Source organism: Patella vulgata, chromosome 4 (assembly GCF_932274485.2).
Source record: "Patella vulgata chromosome 4, xgPatVulg1.2, whole genome shotgun sequence".
Lineage (NCBI taxonomy): Eukaryota > Metazoa > Mollusca > Gastropoda > Patellidae > Patella > Patella vulgata.
In genome coordinates, this window is record NC_065882.2 from 74,475,799 (window position 1) to 74,503,581 (window position 27,783).

The 27,783-nt window shown below is 33.9% G+C and overlaps 1 protein-coding gene across 2 annotated transcripts in view; it reads left to right on the forward strand.

Moving 5' to 3' along the window:
• Positions 1 to 27,783, forward strand: part of LOC126819288 (furin-like protease kpc-1) — a 74,159-nt gene that overhangs the window by 5,344 nt on the left and 41,032 nt on the right. For both annotated transcript variants that reach the window (XM_050547262.2, XM_050547263.2), the window contains exons 2-3: positions 14,745 to 14,849; positions 23,675 to 23,785. In XM_050547262.2, the coding sequence (XP_050403219.2) occupies positions 14,745 to 14,849; positions 23,675 to 23,785 (216 nt within the window). The remainder of the gene's footprint in view (positions 1 to 14,744; positions 14,850 to 23,674; positions 23,786 to 27,783) is intronic.

The window sequence follows — 27,783 nt, forward strand, 5'->3', positions numbered from 1 at the left end:
TTGTACGTAGTTTACAAGGCATTAACAATCTTACAAATGACAATCAACAGAATTAACATGTTTTTTGGATCAGGAACTGGGGGGTTGGATGGCTGAATGGTTAGCACGTGCGCGCTGTATCATAAGGGCTGTCATTGAGTCAACTGGCATGGTTTTGAATCCCCGGTTGTACGTGATAAGGAGTAGGGGCGCCTGTCCAACCTCATGGGTTTTCTCTGGGTCCTCCGGTTTCCTCCCATTTCTCTCTCTGTCGCTGTGTCGCTAACCGCTTCCTTTCTTCGGGTGACGCGCTTCGAAAAAGCCTTAGGCTTTGTCAATTCAAGTCCGATCAACATGAAAATTGGCATGTTTGTTCTTTGAACAATTCTGCATTGATTTGATAATTATTTTTTTGAATTTCATCAAACAACATAGTCAGTTCCTCGTACTTGTATAGACAGAGAATAATAACTGGCTCATCGCTTCTAGTAATGTTGATTGTTGTGTCAGAATGAAAAATTTATAATCTAACTTTTATTACGCAAATAAGTCTTTTTTATAATACTACAAACTGAGAATGGAGGACTCGAGGGAAATTCTTGGACTAGGAATTGAGCTCCAAGCACTACTCATCTTGTTGATCTCCTTGGGGGCGATGCTCTTTTGGAAAGAATAGAAAGCTCTGCCAATTCAAATACAATCAATATCAAACTTGACTTGCTTGTTCTTTAGTGGATCAACTGACCGGCTTCGATTTTTGATAATTACAAAATGGCTACAAAGACGCTGTGTTAGTTCCGGGTACCAGTACATACATGTAGTATGCTCGTATTTGGTACCGGTATTTTAAAACGGCATGTACATGTACCATACCTACATGTGTGTAAAATGTATATGTGTTTTTATTACTCGGCTGTTTTGAATTACTTTTCTGATATCTTACATTTACAACGTAGCTTACTACATACTTTGTAAGTGAAAATTGAAATTCGATACGAAAAAATTCCAAACCAAGAAACTGGATCTGTGGAACCTGTATTTCTGTTTTAATGTGAAGTCATAAAACTGATGAATTGTGGGTGGAGACTTGCACAGCAAGAGATATGATGTCATGTTATATCAATTTAAAAAAAATGTGTGTGAACAGCAGGACTGGCACCAAATCTAAGCTTCTGTTGCCCACAGTCCTGACTAGTAAGTGTTTTCAGCAGACAAAATTGCACTGCAATGTGAATTTAAGAAAGCTGTCATAATTACCTTGATATTTCCTCTGAGCCTCCAAGGCTCACTTTTACCATGTACAAGAATCAAATTAAAGAAAAATTTATGTGTTCACATGTACATCCCAGAAGTAAATCAGTAACCAAAGTTTATAACTAGGGGATACATTTACTATAACCTTGTAAAAACTGACTGAGATACAATGTTTTTGATACAAATTGAATTTTAACATGATTTTGATACATATAGAATTGAACTTAATTTTGATACAAATAGAATTGAACTTAATTTTGTACAAATAGAACTGAACTTAATTTTGTACAAATGGAATTGAACATGATTTTCATACAAATGTGGAATTGAACATGTTTTTGATTTTAATGTGATTAAATTTTTAAGTACTGTAAAGAGAAGATTCCAGTCTTTAAAATCATCACAGAGTTTTATAATTTTACATGTATTGTTTTGTCATAAATTGGGTGGTTGGGTGGCCGAATGGTTAGCACGTGCCTGCTGTATCATACGGTCTGTCATTGAGTCAACTGGCGGGGTTTTGATTCCCCGGTTGTACGCGACAAGGATTAGAGTTGCCTGTCCAACCTTGTGGGTTTTCTCCGGGTCCTCCGGTTTCCTCCCACTGCTAAAGACTTTTACGCGCAAGCAAATTATTGAAATAAAATTGAACCATTTGTTAGTCCCAAAATGACCTAGTTTGTGTCAAGTGGGCGTTAAACCCCATTTCTCTCTCTCTCTCTCTCTCTCTCTCTCTCTCTCTCTCTCTTGTCATAAATTGGTGATACATGTTTGGCCATTTTTTGACATTCAAGTTGGCAATCATTCAAGACATTCCTTGTATACATGTTCATTTGTATATTCAGCTTCACCTTTGAATGAAGAAGCCTGAAAAATTGTAAAAATAAAAAAATTCAACTAAAAGTGAAGTCACCCTTTGATGTTGGTGTACTGTACCATTAGATCCTATAAATGTAATGGGAATGTGCCAATTGTACATGTACATTATTTTATTGAAATGCAGGTGCAATTATAGTGTCTGTATTTTAATTTGTTTACTCGTTTACAGCAAGACAATGAGTAATTGAAACAACGCCCTGGCTAGTGCCCTTGTGCAGCATCAATATAACTAAATGTCTTGCTCTCGACCTTTCAGGGGATCACAGTGGCTAAGTGGGTAAGACACTGACTCGCTAGCCTGGAGGTCGGGTGTTTGATCCCTGCATTGGCCGAGAAAGTTCATCCAGATTTTCCAGCGTGGTTCCCCCTTGTCAATGATGCAGGACGGAGTGCCTGACAAGGACGGTTGTCTAATCGTTTGGATGGTACGAAAACCGAGGTCCTGTGTGCACATTGGCGAGCACATAAAAGATCCCTTAACAGTTGGAATTCGATATAAGAGTAGGCCGTAGTGCCGCTGTCCAACTAAATTTCCCTCATAGCACAATGTATGGCGTATGCCCATCTTCAATAGCCCAGTTTAGAGCAGAACAGTAGGACGTTAAGCCCCATTTCATTTCATTTCTCAACCATTCAACCACTATACCCACCAGCACGTGCACGATGTATCGTGACAAGTACATGTAGTAGGGTCACTTGTCGAACCTCATGTATTTTCTCTGTATCCTCTGGTTTCCTCCCACTGCTAAAGACCAACACACACAAGCAAATTGAACCATGTGTTAGTCCCGAAATGACCTAGTTTGTATCAAGTGGATGTTAAATTCTCTCTCTCTCTCTCTCTCTCTCTCTCTTTCACTCTCTACCAATTCACTCCACCCCTACCCAAACAAAACAATAGGCCTAAGTAAATACATGAATGAACTAATTAGTGATAAATAAAAAGTTGAAATGATTCAGGTCTGTTGTCAGAAGACGGTAGTCAGTAGTTGACTCATCACACTATTTGTACTTCTGATCTCTCAAGTGTTCCGGAATAAAGTTCATAATTAGCTTATTTATACTAATACATGTAATAGAAATTAAAGATACATTATGGGAGATTCGATAACGAGTTGGCAGTTCTCACTATAATTAGTTAAAAACTAGATAATATAATGGCAATTTGCAGAAAATTTCATTCAAATGATCCACTATGAACCGAGAATTAGGATGTTAAAATCTCAAGCTAACCTTGATCATCATTACTAAAGTCATTACGATAAACAGCAGTCTCGATTATCCATTTAATCGTTAAATCGTGAAGGAAAGTTATGCAGTAAATCGGCTCATAATCCACTAAAGATCGCATGCTAGCGATGCCATCTAGAATTGATTATGGTCTGATAGGTTAATTAATGTCTAATTGATAATTTAGATAACATTTCAGGCCTAAAGAAAGACCTGCAATAGGCAGATTTAGCTCTTGCATAATGATGTTTAATATTCATAGAGTAATGTTTATCTGTGTCCAGCAAGAATTTTTTTTCAAAATATTTTCTAAATGACTTTCTTGTAAAAATAGATTATTAATGAAACTAAAGAAAGATCAGGGTGTGTTGTATTATGGGCCATATGGTTTACAGTTCAACAAAAAACAGCTGTTTATATATGTCATCTCAAGTTTATATGATATATTGAGGAAGTTTTTATTTCCCTCCTCTCTTTCAGACCAATACCAATCGTTAAAAAATATGTTTGATTTTAGTTTTTAACGTGAGAAAGTACCTGTACATTATGCAAGAGCTCAATCTGCCTATTGCAGGTCTTTCTTTGGGCCTGAAATGTTATCTAAATTATTAATTAGACATTAATTAACCAATCCAGACCATAATCAACTCTTGATGCCATCACTAGCCTGCGATATTTACTGGATTTTAATACATTTTGTGATGGATGATCAATTTAGCGTCAAAATGGATAATCCAGACTTTGTTTTTTTTTATCACACCGGCTTTAGTAAGGATGATCAAGGCTATAGGCACCTGAAATTTTCAGCATATTCTCTTTACGTTATCTATTTTTTAACTATTATAGCTAGAACTGTCAGCTCTTTATCTAATCTTCCATAATGTCCCTTTAATACCTCTGTCATGATATTTGAATGTTGACTGGTCAGTGATGTACATAGGTCATGGTTTTAGTTGTACCTGATCAAATGTCAGGGACAATGAACTATATATACTGGTCAATTTGGACATGTAATAAGATTATCAGACTGACAGTCTAAATTTATGCCTAACAATGTCTGACAAGTGACTTATTTCCAGTCTTGATATTATATCAGAGGCGTGGTGTCCATGATTTTTTCATGAGGAACAAGATCCTGTCCGGGCTCCGAAAAAACAATATTTATGTGATGGTGGGAGGGAGGGGGGGTAATATTGGGCTGTGTGGAACATGCTAGAGTCAATTTGTAGCATATCTGACCCACGGTATATGTTTGACACAGGTTGAGCTTTAGGATTATGATTATAATGTTGAAAACTGCATAGAAACCGCATGATTTTTTGCCATTTGCAAGGGGGCGCAAAAACTGAAGGGGGCGCAAAAACTTAACACCATGACTCAAAGCTTGTCATTGTGTCCCTCTAACTTAGCCCCTCAGATTATATTGGATTAAGAATAAAATAGTACTTATTTTGATTTATACATTGTCAAATTGAATTCAATTCAACAGCCACTTGAATTGGTTGACATGTCACATGACAAACATCAAATGAAACTTACATAATGCTAGTATAAAAAAATAATAAATCTTTGTGTTTGTCTGTGACATTGTGAATAAAAACTACATGTGTCTAGTGTAAAACTTCAGTTTTCTATTCTTAAAGTCCTCATTCTACAATTTCTTTCTAATACTAGATTTATTTTGGACCTTCTTAGAATCTTAAACTTTGATACATCTACATAACGTGTAGGTTGTTCACCATGGTAAAAGGAATCTTGTATTAAATGTACAATTATGTCGCCATTTACATACGTACATACATGTAAGTTTTTACCCAAGGCTAAAAGATAACCCTAACTAGTTAGCTAATATTAGCAAGGTCTATTTGTATTTAAAGGCTCAATACCACTCTTGTTGTAACTGAATAATATGTCCCAATCTTTATTTTTATTCTGGTCAACAAATTGTACAATTTTACAATATTCCAATTAATTGGTGATACAAATTTCATCTTAACACACCTAATTTAAAAAATTGGAAAAATTCAACTAAATGATTTGAAAAGCCTAACGTAAACCTTTTCAAATGTGACTTGGATTTAAAAATATTTTCGAACCCTCTGGACAAGTAAAATAGGATGTAATGGATAATTTACACAACCGGTAGGACACTTAAACATCTAGTACTTAGAATAAGGCTATTATTTATTTTCTGGAGCTGTCAAGCCAGCAAGAGTGTTATTGTCCCTTTAACTTCTGTGGCCAAAATGGATGGCTGCCCAATTAAGATTTTATCATTATGAAATTTTAACAGTTTTTGAGCAGAACTGATTGTCAAAATAGAGTGATTGTATTTATTTCCCAAGAAAAGAAAAAAGAAACAGGTACTGTGTGTACATGTGTAGCTTAAGACCAATCAAATGATAAACTTAACATTGGAAACAAATGTCTAACAGATGGTCAGTTTAGATTTATGATCTGATTAAAATCATATGTTTTAACAGAAAGTTTTATCATTGTATGTATGATGTTATTATGACTTGTGTGTCACCAACCTTTCAAAAGGCAAGTCACCCATGAAGATGCCCCATTGATTTATTGATAAAACCATAGCCTGCTCATGTTTTTGTGCAGCCATTTGCACTAAATATACTTGTATATGTTAGTCTTATCTTGTATAAAAAAATTCAAAACTGAATAAAATAGAATAAGGATACAGTATTTTCATTAAAGTGGGGCCTTTATTTATGACATACATGTATTTCAGGCCAAACTAATCTAATTTTAGTTTAAATAGATAGCCGCTCAAGAAACAAAGTTTTCTTTAAAATTTCAAATCTTAAAAATATGGAAGTAAAAGCTTTTGAGGAAAGCAACCAAGTACTTCTTGTTTTTAAATTAGTTTTATGGAATGAATAGGAAGTCAAATTATTAATTGATGTTCCTGAAGAACAAAAATCCAATTGATGTGGCCTTAAACTGGCCTTATACCAGCTTATCTATAATCTTTTAAGTCAGCTGAGTTTTCCTTGTTGGTTAAATATCAGTGTCAAGTAAATGTAGTCCATTAGGATTATCTTATGATTTAATGAACAGTTCTTAAAGATACTTTCCCCACGTACACACTTTATGATTTGATGATATATTTGGACTAAAAACATATAGAAATTAACTACATGTACAATCTATCAAAAATTTGCTTCAAATCCCTCTCCAAACTATGTATTCGTCAGGAGATACCACTAGCTATAAATAAACTGTTGTTAGATGCCATGTCAGTCAGCTCAATTCATTGAGGGAGGGTCGATTTTTCAGAATGTATTTTTCGTTACTTACTATCCATTTATACAAGTACATATTGAGACCTAAGTAAATTCTTAATGGGTGTTTTTCCGGGTAATCCAGTATTTTTCCAGTAAGATTGGGTGTCTATACTTTCCATATATACCAAATTTGCCATACTTTTATTTGAAATAGCCACATGGAAAATACTTTCACCACATGGAAAATACTTTCGGGACAGTGTATCTTTAAAGTGGTTGCTGTCTTCATTAGCCCATTCCATTTAAGCAGAACACAGCATTTATGCGATATCAATCCCTGGTTTTATTCTAATAGCATGACATTTCGATGCTTAAAGATTATCTTCATTAGCCCAGACGGAGCAGAACAGTAGGACATTAAAGTCCACTTCAACTCATTTCATTTCCTAAAGTGGATAATAAAAAGAAACTCTCTGTTCAAATACATGTTGGCACTTAAAAAAAAAAATCTTTTCACACCAAAATTACATAAAGTGCAAGTACCTAGTAATGAAGTAATAAAAATGTGTCAGGGAGAAAAACTAAAGTCATTATAGCCAGAGCTTAACTGAACCTCGTTATTACTAGACATTCAATATTAATCATCAAATCTGTAGACAGATAGACCAGAAAATTACTTGAAAGCTTTCCTATTTTCTGTTTGATAAGTTCTGAATAAAGGGATTTACATAGTTAGTTTATGAGAATCTATATGTATACCTAGAGTAATAACTTTATTTATATTAGTTCATACCAGATTTAAGCCCACAAATATCTTACCAAACAAATTTTGCCCATTCCTCGAATAATCATAAACGTACTTGGAATCTTTGATATGATTTTAGCTTCGTCTTTTAAGAACCTTACAATGTGCCCAAGTTCAGAATGGGGAGAATAATTGAATTCATGCTATGTATTCAAATAAAATTACATGAAAAACAAATGTACAATAGAAATTAAGATCCATTCTATGAAGTTCTGAAATGTCAGGCTATGACGTACATGAAAGCCAATAATAATTTTCCTCATTGACATCTACTCATCTAGCAAAAAAAGGGTTGAAGAATCTAGGACTCTGGCCTTTTACTTTTAGACTGGAATATTATGCTTTTGCAGGTTTGTAGTCTTAATTCATACGTTTACATGTACATGTACCAAAAGCTTTAAAGTTATTTAAAATTATTTCAATAAAGACATGAAATGTTTACTAATTATTATTATTAATAGTACATGTAAGTGCAGGAGGACTGCACCACCATGTAAACAAATAAACAAGGCAAACTCGCGAACAAGACACAAGGCTTCTCTCAAAATCAAAACAAACTACAGTGTAACATTAAGGGAAACGATCTGAGAAAAAATGGGAAATATTTCCTAAAACTTGTATCATACTGGGATGAGTCATAATCAGCAATGAGTTACAAGAAATCTCAATGTCAACACATTGAAGAAAAAGCTATTATAAATAACTGTTTTTTTATAAGCATGTGAAAAAATTCACAAACTCAGTATCATCCAAAGTCTTCGACATTGAAAACACAAATTATTTGTCAATTTGAATCAACATTGATGTTGTGATCTTACCGGAAAATATATCCAATATTTAAGACAAAATAAACATTTTACCATTGGCATTGGTACCATAATGCATTCCAGCGCCATTTGTAACACAAGGGACTAAAACAACGAGGCTAGACATATTCTACGAGTGTGAAACGGTGACGCCCTATTCTTATCTGGAGAGCATACATAATGAATACTATTTGTGTAGGAAGGAATAACTAGATGCTAGAGATTGCCATTTGATTGAGACTTCTGGCATATTTCGCCGAACATAACTGATATGAAATTAGAGTAAAAATGGAAACGATTGAATGTAAATCAGTTTATATACATTTGTTTTGCATTATTATATGTGTTGCGGCCCATTTGTATCCGTTTCTAGGTCCCAAATATTAACGACTTATATAGCTCCTTTAAAGATAAAGTTTGGGCATAGCTAGTCATTTCTCAGGCCTAGAGATAACGGTTTTAGATGTTCCTGACAAAATGTCAGGCACCTATGAAATAGTACCTGACATTTTCAACTTAGTGCCAGACATGTATTAATAATATCAATAAAAAAGACATATCAATGCTGGCCAAATGACAGGCACCAGAGGTTTTGTGCCTGACAAACCCTGAATCTGTGTCTGACATTGTCTGTGACAGGTGCCTTACATGTATTCCCAGGCTTGCATTTCTCTGTAAAACAGAAAACCTAGTTTCATGTAGCACTGAATACCTGAAAGAAGCAGTCGAAATATGATGCAACCAGTCAGGTAAATGATGTTAATTAATGCCATAATGGCTATAGTCTGCCAATTGATGTCATAAATAGCATATATGAGTGACATGAGTGACACACATTTAATAGAAATAAATTTACAGAAAGGAGCAGAATCTGTTCCTGACAGAATGATATATATGCTAGTTAGTCTGATAGCTTCAGGTTGAATTGTCATTAGCAGATGGTCACGTTCTATGTTCATCTCTTCCACACCTTATACATGTATATACGTTTGTTTATTTGTTACATGTATATTTGTTGAATTGTATTAATGTCATTTTTGTAATTTTATGCTGCTCCTACACAAATCAGAATATGGGTCATATAAAGATCAATTGAGGTCAAATGACCAAGTAATTAATGCCATGATATCAGTGAAGGGTAATTACATCTGACTTAGTTGAAATGAGTGGGCTTTATAACAGTACATGTATATAAAGGTTTAAATTATTTCAAGTCACTGATATAAATAATTGATTTGTTCGTTATTATTAGCTTATATTACAGGAGTTTAATGTACTATTAGATCTATGTTTCTGTCTGTCTATTAGTTTGCAATGTACATGTTGGGGAGAGCCACAGTGGCTCAGTGAATAAGGCGCTGGCTCACTAACCAGGAGGTCCATGGTTCGATCTCTGGATTTTCCAGTGTGGTTCAAACCCCCTTGTCAGCGGTGCAAGACAGAGGGCATGGCAAGGAAAGTGTCTAGTCATTCAGATGGAATGGTGTGCAGAACAGTAGGACGTTAAACTCCATGTAGATGATATAAAATATTTGTTGGAATTTACAAATGAGAGACACAAATCCACTCAACACAAACTAGGCTATGGTAGATGAATTTTTTTTATATCGAGCTTTACAAAAGAAATAGGATAGAATGTCTTACAAAGAAGCCAATGTATTTGAATGACAATCTGTGTTAAATTGAACATTTTAGATATGTAATAACTCCGATAACTATGTATACGTTTATTGAATGATATTGATCTGTATATTATTAACATCCATAAAAAAAAACCTCAACAGGTGGCTTTGTTACAGTTTGTTACACTTTAATACACTGTAAACTTGTGCATTGAATTTACCTCCCAGGTACTGGGTTCGATTCCAGTGTTGGTCAAAAAAATGTCTTTGGGTTTTGTGTGCCGGTTTCTTCTTGTCAGTGGGACAGTCAGGACCTGGCTAGTTGTTTGTAAGGGATGAAAAAAAATAAGTTCCCATACATCATGTACATACACTTTGGTGTGCATGTAAAAGAACCCCTTGGAATTTGAATGAAAAGAAGGCAATAATAGCACTGGTATGCTAACAAAATTCCCACATACATGTGTACCACACTGTTGTGCATATGCCCTGGTTGATGCAGAAAGTAGGATGTCTCATTTTGATTTTAGATCAGTGGCAAAAGACATTCCTATCCTAATTGGATAATCAAAAATCATATTTTGCCAGTGGCATTGATAGTCGCATTGAAACTGAGTAAGTTGACTTAATATTTTACTTGACCTACGTGTACAGGTAAATCTTTTTTCTTGGTTGATCAGATGGCCAATATTGTGTTTAAACTTTGATTTAAGAGAATAAACAAAGTCTGGGTTTGATACAATTGAATATACCACAGTGGCATTCAACAATAAAATAGAAAATCCCACCAATGATCCGATTTCAAGCTCTCTCAGTCCAGTCGTGAGCAAAAAGATCACAGAAATATTATGTGCGTGATCTTAAGACAACTAGTATAATATCCATAGACTGGAAGCCAATCTAGTTTGACAGTTCTATTCTGAGGAAGAGTACCTTAGGTGGAAACACAACTTATCTAATAAAAATATTTTCTTTGTATTCCTTTACATGATGTGGATTAAGCCATTGAAAGCTATATATTGCCAGAAAAATGCTCTCTCCTTTCCTTTATTTTGTCATATTGGAATCATAAGCTGATTATTATCTTTGTTAAAGACATTTTCTTTTCCTCCATAAAATCTCAGAGGATTATACTGCATCCTTCCAAAAAATTATAGTGGTAATTTGAATTGACAGCGCTGGTTACTGGGATGGAAAAATATACATGCATTTTATTGATTTGGCAAGGGAATAATGTTATGATAGTCCATTATATTGTGTAATATGACTCTCTGTATAATAATGCTGACACCTAATGGATGTTATTTAAGATAACTCAATGATGTGTTCAGTTGTTGAACCCAGAACTCATGGCCATTACAAGTGCAGGCATATCAACATCCTTGTCTTCAAATTACCTTAAAATTAATTGCAAAGCCAATGATCTTGTTTTATTGTGTTTTTTTGATGTGAATGAAAAATGGTGTTTTGTACATGTATGAGTCAACTGGCATGGTTTCGATTCCCCGGTTGTACATGACAAGGAGTAGGGTCATCTGTCCAACCTCATCGGTTTCCTCCCACTGTTAAATGCCCCTGAAATAAAATAAAAATAAAATTGAAACATGTGTTAATCCCAAAATGACCTAGTTTGTGTTGGGTGGACGTTAAACCCCATTTCTCTCTCTCTCCACCCCACTATGTTAAAATGTACAGCAGATATGACTATGGGATTTTACATTATAAAGATGCATTATGCAAGAGCTAAACCTGTCTATTAGATGTCTTTGTTGTGACTTCAAATGTTATTTGAATTATAATTTAGACATTTATTCAGATAACATGTCCAACAACAAGACTCTAGACCAGGTATGCTATTTCAATATTTTGCTTGTTTGTTATGTTGACTTAGATCGTGAACTGAATGACTGTTAAAAGTTAGTTTACAAGTTTTTGACTTATCTTTGACAAATTAAAAACCATGAATTAAGATATAAAGGATTAAGATATAAACAAAATCACATAGATTAAGGAAGTCAATCAAGATAGATTAAGTAGTTAATCAATTAAGGTAGGTGTTTAACACCATAAAAGTGTTGATCATATAGTCACCTAAATCAATCCAGCCTTTTATCAACTGTAATTGAGATGAGTAGTTACATGTATACACTCAGTACAGTCAATATAATTTGGAATTTTGAATATTATTCACCATATCTTGATGTCCGATTGGGCATATTCCTGGTCTGACATTTGGAAAGTCGCGTTTATATAATATACGTGTTTGACCCACAGCTCAAGGCAGATGATGTGTGCGAGCAGACTGTAGAAGCGAATGCTGGATAGCCAGAATTTCATTCCTGTAATTTGACTTGATTTCTTCTCTACAATCTCCAGAGAGGGAGGCTCAAGTGGGCAAAAGCAGTTGATATACCAACAGTCTATGGTTGACCCGTTCTGGCGTTCTGCTATTTTATTCTGCTTTGTGAATGTTAAAAACCTAATATCATCGTTTATAATTTTGATCTTATCAGTCTTTTATGTATTAAATACTCAATTAAGTGTAATTATTTGTCCTGTAACTGTCAATTTGATGAGTTTTTATGAGAGAGATATTTATGTTATTACTTAGCCTGTGGGTAAACAGTCTTGGTGTTTAATGTATTGATTAATGATTGTTATATTTACTGGTGGTAATATCTGATAACGGACCGTTTTGTTATCTTAATTCGTGTATATTTATTCACAGAGGTTGGCATAGTTTCGATCACCAGCTTGTATGTTACAAGGAGTCGCGTCTCCTGTAATCTGGAAAAATGTAGTTAGTCAAATTTTGGTGAAAATTGAGTTAGATCCATATTTGGACTTACTAAGTTTTTCTTCTTCAGATGTTATATCTTCATCTAAAAAGCCAAAATCTAAATTTGTTTCATATTCAGTAAGGTAGCTTAATCCTGAAACAAAACAGTTTTCCTTTTTATCTCAAATTCAACAGACTTAGACTAGGAGAGGTGGCTTGTTCAACCGTCTCCATGTTCTCCAGTTCTCTCCCATTGCTAAAGATCCCCCAACAACCCCCTTATAAATGGTTCTTTTATGATAGACATACATTGTACATGTAACAAGTATATCAACAGCAAATAATTTAGCAAGGACTACTGGTAGTCATAAATTTCAACTAGGTGACATTAAAATCTGTCACTGAGCTTTTTGCATTAAAAAAAGATTTTCTAGTGGTTTTTAAAGCCTAAGTAAAGATTTGAACAAGTCCTAGTAATTGAGTATAGAATTTCAATGCTAACATTAACAACATGTTTTTTCTATGCATGACTTACGTATGCTCTAGTCACTGTATAGTTTGGGTGGTTGATCATAAGGTCTGTCATGGAATTGAGTCGCATAATTTTGATCCCAAGATTGTACTTGATAAGGAGTATGGTCATCTGCCAAACTTCATGTTTTCTCTCTGTGTCCTAAGATTTCCTCCCACTGCTAAAAACCTTGATGCGCAAGCGAATTATTGAAATAACATTCTACCATATGTTTGTCCCAAAATGACAGTTTATGTCGATTGGATGTTAAACCCAATTACTCATGTTTTCTTTGTGCATTGTACATATTATATGTCATATTGTATGTCCATTTAATTTATTTTAAAGCCTTATAAATTCTAAGTAAAGATTTGAACACATCTCTAATTGAAATGAAATGGTGTTTAACGTCGCACTCATCTGTTGTTATTGAGTATAGAATTCCAATGCTAACATAATTGTCTTAAACTTGTTTAACTATTCATGACCTATACTCTCGTCTAGTTTCTGTACATAGTACTATACATGTATGTACATACTGTATGTCATTGTATGGTTAGAAAACCTATATTTGTTATCCAACCTGTTGTTCATTAATCTCTTTCTCTGTTGGCATGTCGTGGATATCTTGACGTTTAATTGGCTAAATTTATATTTCTGCTGTAAATTCAGGTGGCTATAATTAATTATGATCATCTTATTTTTTAAATATTTGAAATAGTCTACACTGCAAGTGACCTAACACATGCTCCGTATCTAAAATTGCTTTGTGTCAATTTTTATTTCTTGGTTTTGAAGAGGCATTATCACTCTTATACAGAAAACAAGAAAACTCAGACATCAACAAAACATTATCCTGGGATTTCAGAAAATGTTTGCATATTGAAGACTTTGAATTATTACATGTTATCACTCAGTGAGTAAGATGTTTGCTCACTAACCATTTCTCAGGTTCACTCCCGGTGTTGGCCAAAAAAGTTCCTCAAATGAAGCTAAAACCTGAGGTCCTGTGCACACAATGGCGAGCATGTAAAAGAACCCTTGACAGTTAAAATTCGAAATAAGAGTAAGTCAGAGTACTTCTGTGCTGTCAAGGCAAAATTTCCCTCATAGCTTACTGTAAATATACCTGTCTTCATTAGCACATTCAGGGCCAAGCCTGGAAATAAGGCACCTGTCACAGACAATGTCAGGCACAAATACAGGCTTTGTCAGCTACAAAACCTTTGGTCCCTGTCATTTTGTCCGGCACTGATTTGTCATTTTTACTGATATTATTAATACATGTACATGTTCGGCACTATGTTGAAAATGTCGGGTACTATTTCATTAGTGCCTGACATTTTTCAGGTACACCTAAAACCGTTATTTCCAGGCCTGTTCAGTGCAGAAAAGTAGGACATTAAAAACCCTATTTCATTTCATTGGAAGGTGCTCTGTTCCATCCCTCTTTCATCTCTCCTTCATCTTGCATACCCATTTTAGCCTAACACCTCGTTGCACAATCCATAGTGGGCAAAAACCGGCTGATAAATGGAGAAGGGAAGTGGAGTTCAAAGACACTTTGTTTCTATACCAATTGATAAATTTCCTCTCCTGTACATTATGCTTCATGAACTTGTTTAATTCTTTTTCAGATCGGAGATTTGGAAGATCACTATTTTTTGGAAATACCACAACGTGAACGTAGATCTGCAAGCCATAGTCAAGAACATCATGATCTGTTATCAAGCCATTCAGACGTAAGTCAACATACCCTACCTTTTTATTCAACTTCCATTCTCAAAGAATAAAGCTGAGATCAATGACAGCCATAATATTTCTAACTTGATCCACATGTTAACTATCTTATCATTTAATTAAACTTTTTTTTAAATTAATCATTCATGAAAACAAACAAATTTTATCAGAGATCGTGACTAAGAGAAATCATGCTTTTGTTTCGTCAACAAGATCTGGTTTGTTTAGAACTATAAGAATAAGATATGAATAATCAGTTTAGTGCAGTGCAGAATATCCAGCTTAGATGTATCATTAATTGAATTGGAAATATTTCTTTTAGACCAAAATAAAGTGTTGAATTTGGTTAATCTCATATCGTCGGTGAAGTGTCAAAAGGTTGTATCTCTGGAAATTAGTCAAATACACTTTTTTGCATTTTTAAAATCTCACAATTAATATGCACATTTCTGTCTAAGCTGTGTGTCTCTACGCCAATTAGAAGTGTTCTGGGTATCATGTGTCCAAATGTTGTATCTTGATTTGTGGAAATTTTGAAATCTTTAGAAATTCTTAAATACACCCTTTTGACACTTCACCGATGATATGTAATATTGGTAAGAAATTAGTGTGGGCACAATATATCGTTGAATTGATGTATCATGATTCGCCTTCTCACAATTCGTGTATTGAATTGCGAACCTCTGAATTGATTTTTTTTTTTTTTTTTTTTTGTCGCTTCAGTAACTGCATTTGTACATGTAGATACCTGTAAATTATTCATTTAACCTGTTGTTGTCTTGGTAAATATTTACTTGGTTATGAATCGCGATATGAATCATATCATAGTACCGGAATCGTATCGTGACTGCAGTAGCAATACCCAGCACTAAAGAAATCAAGCAATATATTTTACATAATCTGTAAACTAAATCAAAGTTTATTCAATATGGGGTTTGGATGGTGGAGTGGTCTTACACATTCACTTTAGTTTATAAGGTCTGACCTTGAGTCCAGTGGTGTGGTTACTGTCCCAAGTATCTGAACGACGAAAGGAGTAGAGTTGCCTAGGCCTGTTTGAAATCTGATTGAATTCCAGCCGAGACATTATTTCTAGAGGTTGTGTTTTGATTTTCTTGTCTTAATTAATTTTCCAACCTTGTGGGGTTTTTTTCCAGGTCCTTTGGTTTCCTCCCACTGCTAAAGACCCCTACGTGCAAGCGAATTATTGAAATAAAATTGAACCACATGTTAGTCCCGAAATGACCTAGTTTGTGTCTAGTGGATGTTAACTCTCTCTCTCTCTCTCTCTCTCTCTCTCTCTCTCTCTCTCTCTCATAATTAATTTAAATGTTAAATAATAAATCTGAGTACATTTTAGCGTGGATTAAGTCGTGAGAAATTTGATATTTTAGCGAAAGTGCACGTGATGCATCGTTACTTTAAATGCACAAAAATAGTTATCTCAGAAGAAAAGGAAAACATTAGATTTAATCAAATTGACATTTTCATTTCCCTTTCCAAAATATTGAGGTCTTGTCCTTTTCTAGTAAATGTCAAGTTGAGGGATGACTGTATAAAAACTGAAACCCATTTACATGTAGTAATTTAATGATCTTATTCTACAGTAAGTTAACATGTTTCTCAACGTGTTATAAAGGAAATTCCTGTTTTATCGAAACTATTGTATCAATTTTAGTATCAGATAGGGTGATTTTTTTTAAAATTCTGATTAAAGCGTATGATCATCATTTCCATTTTTCGTAGGGGGTTGAATGGTTAGCGTGCGCGCGCTGTATCATAAAGTCTGTCATTGAGTCGACTGGCGTGGTTTCGAATCCTCGGTTGTACGTGGCAAGGAGTAGGGTCGACTGTCCAACCTCGTGGGTTTTCTCCGGGTCTCTCTGACTGCTAAAGACCCCTACGTGCAAGCGAATTATGTAAATAAAATTAAACCACATGTTAGTCCCGAAATGACCTAGTTTGTGTCGAGTGGACATTAAACCCCATTTCTCTCTCTCTCTCCATTTTTCGTACTCGGACTGTATCTGATTTTTTTTTCAGTAGTTAATTCATGCTAACATGTTACACTTATAGGTGGCACTGGCAGGTTTATATCATAGTTTCAGTTCATCAGATCTTTGAAAATACCAAGTCTGAACATAAGGCACATGTCACAGACTTTGTCAGTCACAAGGGGGGATGGATGGCTGAATGGTTAGCATGTGCGCGCTGTATCATAAAGTCTGTCATTGAGTCGACTGGCGTGGTTTCGAATCCTCGGTTGTACGTGACAAGGAGTAGGGTCACCTGTTCAACCTCGTGGGTTTTCTCCGGGTCCTCTGGTTTCCTCCCACTGCTAAAGACCCCTAAGTGCAAGCGAATTATGTAAATGAAATTAAACCATATGTCAGTCCCGAAATGACCTAGTTTGTGTCGAGTGGACGTTAAACCCCATTTCTCTCTCTCTCTCTTGTCAGTCACAAATTATCATACATATTATGTATTATAATATATATGTGGTGTAATAATTTGTACTTGACAATGGGGGGGATGCACAATGGCTGAGATGGTAAGATGCTGGTTCACTAGTCTGGAGGTTGCAGGTTCGCTCCCGTTGTTGGCCAAGAAAGTTCATTGGGATTTTCCGTTGTGGTTTCTCCTTGTCAGTGATGCAGGATGGATGGCCTGAAAATGATGGCTGTCTAGTCATTCGGATGGGATGAAAAACCAAGGACCAGTTTACACATTGGTGTGCACGTTAAAGATCCTTTGGCAGTTGGAATTTGATATAAGAGTAGGCCATAGCAGTGCTGTCCAGGCAAAATTGTCTTCATAGCGCACTGTTTGGCGTATGCCCGTTTTGTTTATCCCAGTCGGAGCAGAACAGTAGGACGTTAAACCCCATTTCATATCATTTTATTTTATACTTGACAAAGTCTGTGACGAGTGCCTTATGTCCAGACTTGGTAAATACAGAAAAGAATTTAACCACTTTTTGACTCAGATTCTATTTATGGTATTGAAACCCATTTTGAAATCATATGCAACATCCGTCTAAAACATCCATATCATCATCACCCTTTAAACGACCTTGTCAGCAGTACATGTAGGTTTTGTTTTCCCCTGAGAGACTGAAAATCAATTTCAATCAATCTTCATTGAATCTTGTTTAATGCTCTTTTTTGTTCATGGAAATTTTGAACATGTTAGAAATTAACATTAAAACCACTCAATCACTGGACAGTTTCAGCTTTTAATTATTCAACCTGGATCAAATTTCCAATGAAAGACATGTACAAAGAATCCTAATTAGGAATTTCGCAAGAGCTCTTTGATGAAATGTGATGGATAATGCACATGATCTTGATGGAAAAACTAAAGTTTATTTGAAAATACCTGAAGCAGAAATTATCATGAGGTTATATGATTGATTTAAAAGCAATAATTTCTATGTGCGTGTCTCATTAAATTGGTCAACTGCATTCTAAAAAGAGTTTTGAAAAAGGTAAAGTTTGAATTTAGGTATCTCATGGGTGGCTGAAAGGTCTACTGTTTGGGTTTTAGATCATAAGGTCTGTCATTGAGAAAAAACTGACATGGTTTAGATCCAACGCTTATGCGTGATAAGGAGTAGGGTCGCCTGCCAGGCCTACTGGACCTCTGACTTCCTTGCAATGCTAAAGACCCTTACGCTCAAGCAAATTTTTGAAATATTATTGTACCATGTGTTAAGTGAACATTAAACCCCATTTATCTCTCTCTCTATCTATCTCTCTCTCTCTCAGTACATTCTCAATAAATAGGTCAATTCTTTTCTAAAAAGTGTTTGAATAGAGTCTATCATGTTTATATCTTTAACCCTTTCGGGTTTTTTTAGCAATGTGTGATGGCTGGTTCACACATTTATCTATCACAGGTTGAATGTGGTCAAATTAATAGACTACAAAAGATTCAAAACAAAGCTGCAAGAATTGTTACTGGCTAGTGATTAAGACCCCAATCGTTTTTAAAATTCTCTTGCTGACTTTCTGTGATTTGTAATGTTATGCATCTCCTCTGTATATTAAAAATTAATTCAACCCTACCACCCTACCAGAAATCTTCGTTCCGAAACTAAACCTTTCGGTAGACGCTCCTTTGCTTTGCGGCAGCAGAGCTGTGGAATTCTAATGATTTTCCTGTAGAACTCGATCAAGCACTGTGCATCAATTGACAGTTTTAAAGGAATCTTAAAAAAAACATATTTTTAGAAACGTTTTCTTTTAATTTTTGATCATGTACTTCTTTTAACTAGTGTTTTTCTTTTACCTGACCATATAATGTAACCAATTTTAGGACATTATTTTTATTTATTTAAAGTAAAAAATATTTTTAAACAGAGCTGTTGACGTTTTCATTCCTTTAAATCTGGATTATATTTTATAAATTACTGATCAAAAATAACTAGAATCTAAATTGTTTCAATGTTTGATCAGGCCATGATAAACGAATTTATGTGTAACACATAATATCTTAAAATAAGATATTAAAATTAAATTTCAAGTTGTTCTTTCAAGTGTGTAATAGTAAATTTGTAATCTTAATGAGGTTAGGTGGTCAAGCAATCAAACTTGTGCCCCTTAGAGCATATGGTCAGTCATCTATGCAAGTCGTGAGTCTGGTCCCACAATCGTACAAGGTACATGTCATCTACCTACATGGGTCCTGTGTGCAAATGACATATTGAAAATAAGATACCATATGTCATTCCGTAAATGCCAAAGTCTATTTGTGTTGATTAGATATTAAACCTCCTTTTGTACACTCTCATTCATTTCTATTTTTAGAGTCCAATTTGAAAGAAAGAAGTGTTTTTTATTATGATTACACCCATTGAAATTGATTAGACTAAAGCTATCAACATGAATAAACTGAACACAGTATTGTTATTGTTTCAAGATCAAAGAGATTGTTCATGGAACAAAAGTTAATGAAATGGTATTGCCCAAAGCACTGATTAAATCAAGAGGATATAATAATTATAAAAAGTTTGACCTTTCGGTACATTCATCATATTGTGTATATACTCTGTCAATGTTATATTTCAAGGGACACATCGCTTTATTGCCACTAATCAACATTTGTATTTTTCGGACAATATCAAATTTTGTACAGCTTAATCCATGTTCAATGTGACTTGATTATCTAACAATTGACCTGTTCCCCAATTAAGGATGCTAGTGCAGTAAGTGCCATTCATTTTAAAGGGCCAATCCCAATAATTTTTTTCAAGAATAAAACTGCTTAATTTTGTGTTAAAATGCCTTAAAACCCTCTACCTAAGGGCCGAGCAAGTAACTCAATATTTGTGATACTTTTCAAACAACTTAAACCCGTCAGTCTTCATCTGGAAATGAAGACCGGTGTCCCAAACTGTATTATACGCTGTCTGGATAAAACCAGACCTTTTTTTATAAAAATAATATGTAGGTGAAATTTACCGTCCGTTATCAAGTACAGCACAATGGTCATTCACTGTATAGATCTCTCAAGAAACGAGAATCGATTATCAGGTCACTCAACGAAAAAATTGACCCAAAATCTTAAAAGGGTTACATGTCCAGATAAGCAGTTTTAACATTCACGTCCAAACGACTCAATATTTTGAGCTGAAATTTTGAGACAAGGTCAATACACCATGCCTATATATTTTGGTGCTTAAATTTTTGAGACTGTTCTAATCGTGATAGTCCCTTTATATGGGATCATTCTATTTTTACACATAAATCCATTTTTAGCAGATGTTCTTAACAAATTTTTCATTTTTATCTTTCTGATTCCTTTTATGTATTACAGTATAGTATAAGTCAATTTTAGTGTCCTGGTCTAAAAGTATGCAAAAATACTATTTTTAGCAGAATTTGCGAAATTGGCACTTGTCCATCGTATTGCACTAGCATCCTCATTGTCTGTCTTCATTAGCTCAGTCGGTGTAGAAAAATACAAGGATGTTAAACCCCATTTGAAAGACATTCCAAAATCCCTTATTAGATGATACCAGAATCTTTAAATACTTTACCTGTATATTTTGTATAACCTCCTTAATTTTTTAACTTGTACTTCCCTATATTTTACAGTAAAGCACTTTGCTTGACATGAAAATAATGTGTTCAAATTAGATTGTATTCAAACTTGTGAGAAATCTATCAGTCCCTCGCTGAGATACATGTACAGATGTATAATGGTTTGTTAATAATTTTCAAGGAGTTAAATGGATACATACTGTGCATAATGTATTAGTCGAATAGGCTTGTGATGGAATTATCGATAATTAGACTTGTCATGAATTAAATAATTACATTATTCAAGAGCTAAATCTGCCTATTGCAGGTTTTCTTAAGGCCTTTATTGTTATATAAACTATTAATTAGGCACGATAATCAACTCTTGATGCCATCTGATCGGTACGATTTTAAACAGATTTGAGTCAGATTTCTGATTCAACGGCTGTTCTGATTAAATGTAAAAATAGATAATCGAGACTTTGTTTATTACAGTATCAATGGTAATATATGACAATCAAGGCTTTAGTGTTTTTTAACTTTGGTTTTCTCGGCTCAGAGTGAAGTAATTTGACTGACATTTTCCGCATATTCTCTTTACGTTAACTTTTTTTAAAACTATTATAACAAGAAATGTTAGCTCTTTATCTGATCTTCATAATGCCTCTTTCAGTACATGTACTATAAATAATTGACAGGATACAAATATGATAGTCTAAGATCTATAAAACTAAATGTTTAGCGGGCATTGCACACATATACATGTAGAGCCCTGCAGCGTTTTCTTGTAGGTGTTTCTTGAAACCAGAAGTGGTACTACAACACCACCAGACCTATATCACTCCCAGGCTTGATCCACTCTTATTCGCCAACCCTGAACAGACAATTAACAGCCACAAGTAAATACACATATAATATGATATAGGTTATATTTGATTTGTTTCTATGGGAAGTGATAAGGCCGCTTTAAACTCCAATTGTTAAATTTTGTCAGCCTTGTTGTTTGTACTTCACTGTAAGTGGTGTAAGAACAGACATGTTTTTTGCTTTTATCTGGATGACATGTGCAAACACTTACTTTCTGTTTTTACTATGGTTAGTCTATTTACTTATGTCATACTGACAATAAAACATGGTTCTGTCAAGTACATGTGGTACCCAATAAACAATTTCATATAAAACTACATGTAACAACAATTTTAGTCTCCAAATGATGTTTTATTAGGTTCAGCTCTCCGGCCAAATAAAACTGAAAATAAGCTCCTTATTGAAAGCACACAAGATAGATCTTTAATTAATTGTGCGCCCTTGATATAGGCCTTTTTGTTAAAAAACCATAAACATTTATAATAAGAGTCCCTGAAATAGGTCTTAATTTGAGAGTCCTTGAAATAGACTCTTAATAGAGACCCATTGAAATAGACCTTTAATTGTGGGTCCAGAGATTGAAAGCAGTATAAAATAATTGCATATATTATGTATATTTGTCACATGTATGTGCATTGTATCAATATAAATCACCTTCCTGTCCAAATACAACCAGTTACTAAATAAATATTCATAACAGCATAAAAACAAATAACTTGTATTATAAATCAATATTCCACGGTACTTGAAAGCTTTATTGTAATATTTTTTATATATTCTGTGAGCAAGACCTTTTATGAAATAATTCCTTTAGGAAATTGATCTCCTCTGAAACTTAATATAACTGGAAATTGTTATTATAAATAACATGTACATGAAGCAGGTTATTTATTTTTAATGGCTAAATTTGATTTATTTAGACATCTCTCCAGGAATAATGTGTTTTATCGAATATGACACTGAATTCACCCACTGCCATTTGCTACATGTACCATATTGAGAATAGCAAATTCTATTAATGGTCTGAAACATCAGGTTGTCTGGTTCCCTTCGGAATGGTCTATAAATGTACAAAGTCCTCTGGCTGTTATTATGTGTCCTTTTTAAGCTGCAATATGAAATTAATGAAAATACTGCTATGCCTATACCCCCACCTCTGTTCTATGGTTATTTTGAAGTCCTTAATTTGTATTTTCCATCGCAACTTATTCTTAGTTCGCTAAACGGAATCATTTCTCAACACATCTGACACAAATTTACAACAATATTTTCAGGTAGAATTTTGAGATTCAAAAAAATATTCAAAATATATTTGAATTGGTCCGCCATTACGAGATCACCGCTTATTTAGACATCTTTTGTTTATGTTTTTGAATAGCAAAATTCTACTTGAAAATATTGTTGGCTTTTTATAAATTGTTTTTTGGGGTTTCTTTTGAGTTTCGTAAATGTTTCAATTATTGTATTGCACTAATTGCTATTTGGTAATGTCGGAAAATCTATTGTGATTCCGGGTGGTGAGGTTATTTGTACACGAAAAAATGTATCTTTTGGAAATTCTTATAAAGTGACGTCTAACTAACTATAGCCAAGGAAAGATTGACACCACCCTTGTTTTTCCAAGGCATTTCTGTAACAACCACATGGACCAGCTATCCATACACTCAGCTGTGAACATAAGTCTTGCACACTAACATCTGATTGTCATTATATCATCAGAAAAATTCTGGGATTTCAGACCTGACAAATGACAATAGACTCTGCCAATTAATCTTGTTTGCATTTTTTCTTCTAGCACCACCTAAGAGAGTTTAGTTAGAATCTTTTGTAATAAATTACCACTAATTTGAAATGCTTGGAGCGTTATTACATGTAGATGTACCATTAAAAGATTGTTAATTTTCATATATTATTTTATCCTGTTATATTTTTATCAGGTTCACTGGTTTGAACAGCAGATCCATAGACCCAGATATAAAAGAGATCATATACCTAATCCAACTGCTGATAATTTAAATGATAATTTATATGGTGCACAGTGGTATCTGGTACGTATATTTACTTAATGTCTTGAAAATTTATAGGATTTTTAGGCAATATGATTAAAATACAGATCTATATTTGGTTTTGTTTCTTTATACTTTGGATGGCCTCTACTATATGTACATGAAGGTCTGACCAGTTGTAGTGGGAGGTCGTGTCAGAGGTCACACAAGTGACTTTTGACCCTATGGCGTCAGACATTTGATTAGCCAATCAGCGCTGATGTTTCTACTGGGTTACCCACAGTTCCGTGCAACTCACGCCAAAAACTCGCCATAACAAACCGTTTCATTGGCTAATCCCTCACATTATCCAGAACGTGGGTTATTTATATAACAACTCTTCCAGATCCTAGTGTAGTAGTAAAGACAAGTAAAACAAAATTTTAAAGTTTAAAAAACGAAACGAAATAGGATCTGTGTTTTAATCAGATTGATTTTTAGACAAATGTTGAATCTCTTATTTTTCAACAGATGCAAAGAAAGTTACCTACTTTGGGTACTAATTGAATTCGTACAACAAAAATATAGCCTATTCTAACAGTTTTTGGATGAAATCCTAATTGCTTATCAGATTCTGATATTGCTGTCACACTTAAAGAGAAAACATGACACACTGTGACAAAAACAAAGAAATCCACATGTGTACAGAGACATGCAAACCCACAACCAATTATTAATATGTATAAATATGATAGAGTGTATATTAAAGGGACATTATACATGTAAATCTGCCTATTGCAGGTCTTTGTTTATGCCTCAAATGACATGTTATTATTAATTAGATTTTACCAAGACCATATGCAACTCTTAATGCCATCAGATTCACAAGATTTTCAAAAGATTTAAATAGAAATTACAGAGGTTATACAATATAGAGAGCTATTTTCACAAACAGTAGTTTCAGATTATTTTGGGCTGTCCATGATGCATTATACTGGTATAAAATATATTGCTTTTCTGTGAATTTTTCAAGAACTAGGGTAAACACTATTGACATATTCCACATGCTACAGTATTAAGATCATTACAATCAAATACATGTCATATTCTTAAACAGGGATTATACAAGAGCTAAATCTGCCCATTGCAGGTTTTTCTTGCGGCCATAAATGTTATATAAATTATTAGACAATTATTAACATGACAAGACCATGATCAACCCTAGATGCAATCGGATGGCTCCAATTTTAAGTAGATTAGAATGGTTCGGCCATTTAATGATTTAATTTAAAAATGGAGAAGCAAGGCTATGGCTTGAATGACCAACACAGTGGTTACGATCACTACAACCATTGATAACTTCGCTCAAAATAAATTAATTTGAATGAAATTTTCAATGTATTGAATTTGATTTATCTATTTTTGAAATATTATAGCGAGAACGACAAGCTCTTTATCTAAGTATTACATAATGCCCCACTAACAAAAAATTATTAAAATCACTCAATCATTTTGACTGTTAACCCCAATATTTATTATAGGGTAAAGTATTTTTAATCCTAGCATAAGTTATGACCATTTGAAGTTTACACTACATTAGCTTCGTTTATTCAGCTGTAGTAATGCCTTCAACTTCTTTACTCAACTGTAATGTACCTTTAAGAACAATTACATGTATTAAAATCTGTCTGTTCTTTTGTCCAAAAGAAACCTCAGACATTTATAGGTTACAGCGTCAATCAAAATATAAGTTATGACCATTTGAAGCTAATGCTGTATAATTGGCTTTCATTATTCCACAGCTGTGCCTTCATATATTTCTATTTGTTAACTTTAATTATATATATAAAAAGTTTCATATGTTATTTCCACAGCTGTGCCTTCATATATTTCTATTTGTTAACTTTAATTATATATATAAAAAGTTTCATTTGTTATTTCCTATGTATCTTTCTTTTTCCACTGCCGTGGCATCAAATATATTTTAATTTGTTTACATATACCTTAAATGATATGTAAAAAGTTTTATTAGCCTTTTGTCATTTTGTCTGTTAAAAGAAACCAACATTTATAGGGTTAAAATACTTTTAAACTTGGCCTGTATCGTAATGTGTTTGTCTTCATTGTCATTATATTACTTCATGTTTAATTGTTACAGAACTGTCCTGTATAAAAGTCTTTATGACAGCCAAATGATAGTTTATTTATTCTACAACTCAGAAGAAATCTATACTGTTTATTCAGCTATTTTCTGTAGGTGGTTAAACAAGATCTATTTTCAGTAGATCGTAAAGTAATATACACAGGTAGATGGACAGGTGCTGTAGCATTTATATTGATGAAAAGAAGTAAAAGGCCTAATTTAGAAAAACATGGGAATGTTGTGGTTTCATCCCAGTGGATATGTCTGTTCTCAAACAGAGTGGTTGTATATTTTCGTAATTGATGACCGATGTTGTTGAGAAAACACTGAACACAATATTCCACATTTTGGGAAATTGGCAATTATAACAAAGCTGCTTTACAATTGTGAGGGAATAACGTAAATCTTTCGATATGAACTGATATCAACATATTGCGTCGATGATGTATCATATCCCTCAAAGTTAGGGAGGTAATTGGTCCCTACAGTCGGCTTAATTATTCATGATTACAGATTAATTGACAGCTGGCAGAGCATGGTATGCTACGTAATTTCCGACAAACTAATACATATATTGAGAGTCAATGATAAGCTTTTCCGTATAATGAGGGCTATGATATAGCATCCACCAACATTACTACTCAAAGTAAAGGTTAAACCAAGAATGTAACAGTATTTTAACAAATCTACCTGTTTATTAAAGATACATTATGGGAGATTAGATAACGAGTTGGCAGTTCTCACTATAATAGTTAATGTAAAGGCAATTTGCGGTTGAAAGTTCCGCATAGCCTCGGTCATCATTACTAAAGTCGGTACGACAAAAATCATAGTCTCGATTATCCACTTAATCATTAAATCGAGAAGGAAAACTATGCAGCAAATTGGATCATAATCCAACAATTATCGCAGGCTAGCCTTGACATCGAGAGTTGATTATGGTCTGGATAAGTTAATTAATGTCCAATTAATAATTTAGAAAACATTTCAGGCCTAAAGAAAGAACTCCAATAGGCAGATTTAGCTCTTGCATAATGTATGTTTAAAGAATCTACATGCTGTACACAAAATCTAAAACTTGTCATATTTTCAAAAACTAGGTAATAGAGTCTAGATATTTGAACCAAAAGAATTCAACCCTTTTAGCAATTTGTGAATGTCGAACTTCAATTTACATGTAAATATTTGACAGGACAAATGAACACCTTGGGTAATCAAACACATTGACTCCTTTTAATCATTGCTTGAGAAACTGGGACTTCAGTTAATAATTCATTATTTTACATAATGAAGCAAGCCGTTTATTTTTAAATAGCGCTAAACGAAATGCACACTTGTTAATTGAAGTTTAGTTATCATAATTGAATGGTATCTTTAAACTTAAGTACAACAACCCAAATGTTTCGTGATAAATTTGACGAGTTTCCAAACCTTGATTTGAAATTGAACGGTCTACAAAGAATTGAGAGCTAAAGAGAAACTGTTTAAAATACACATTCTATAGTGGTATACACTATATAAACTTAAGTGGAAATTAAGAAATACATACATGTAGTATTAAACGATTTTAATTTACTTCAGACTTTATAAGAGGTAGACCATTGTCTTACAAGTAGCTATATACAAACTTCATGTAATTAAAAACAAAGATGTTGTCGTAGAACTAGATTCAGATTCTAATTCCGTCTGACTATTGTGTGTTTATAATTTATGGCAGACATCATGTGATATTTAATTGTTCTGTTATGACAATGCCGGCTAAGTCGTTAACAGTGTTTATTTATAACAGATTTTAAAGGGGATTAAATGCAATGAAGTCATGATTCCGCATAATACATGTATACTTTCAGACACTTTAATCAATCTGGTTTGAAAACGACGATCATTGTCAAGTTAGCTTAAACATACATGTACATTA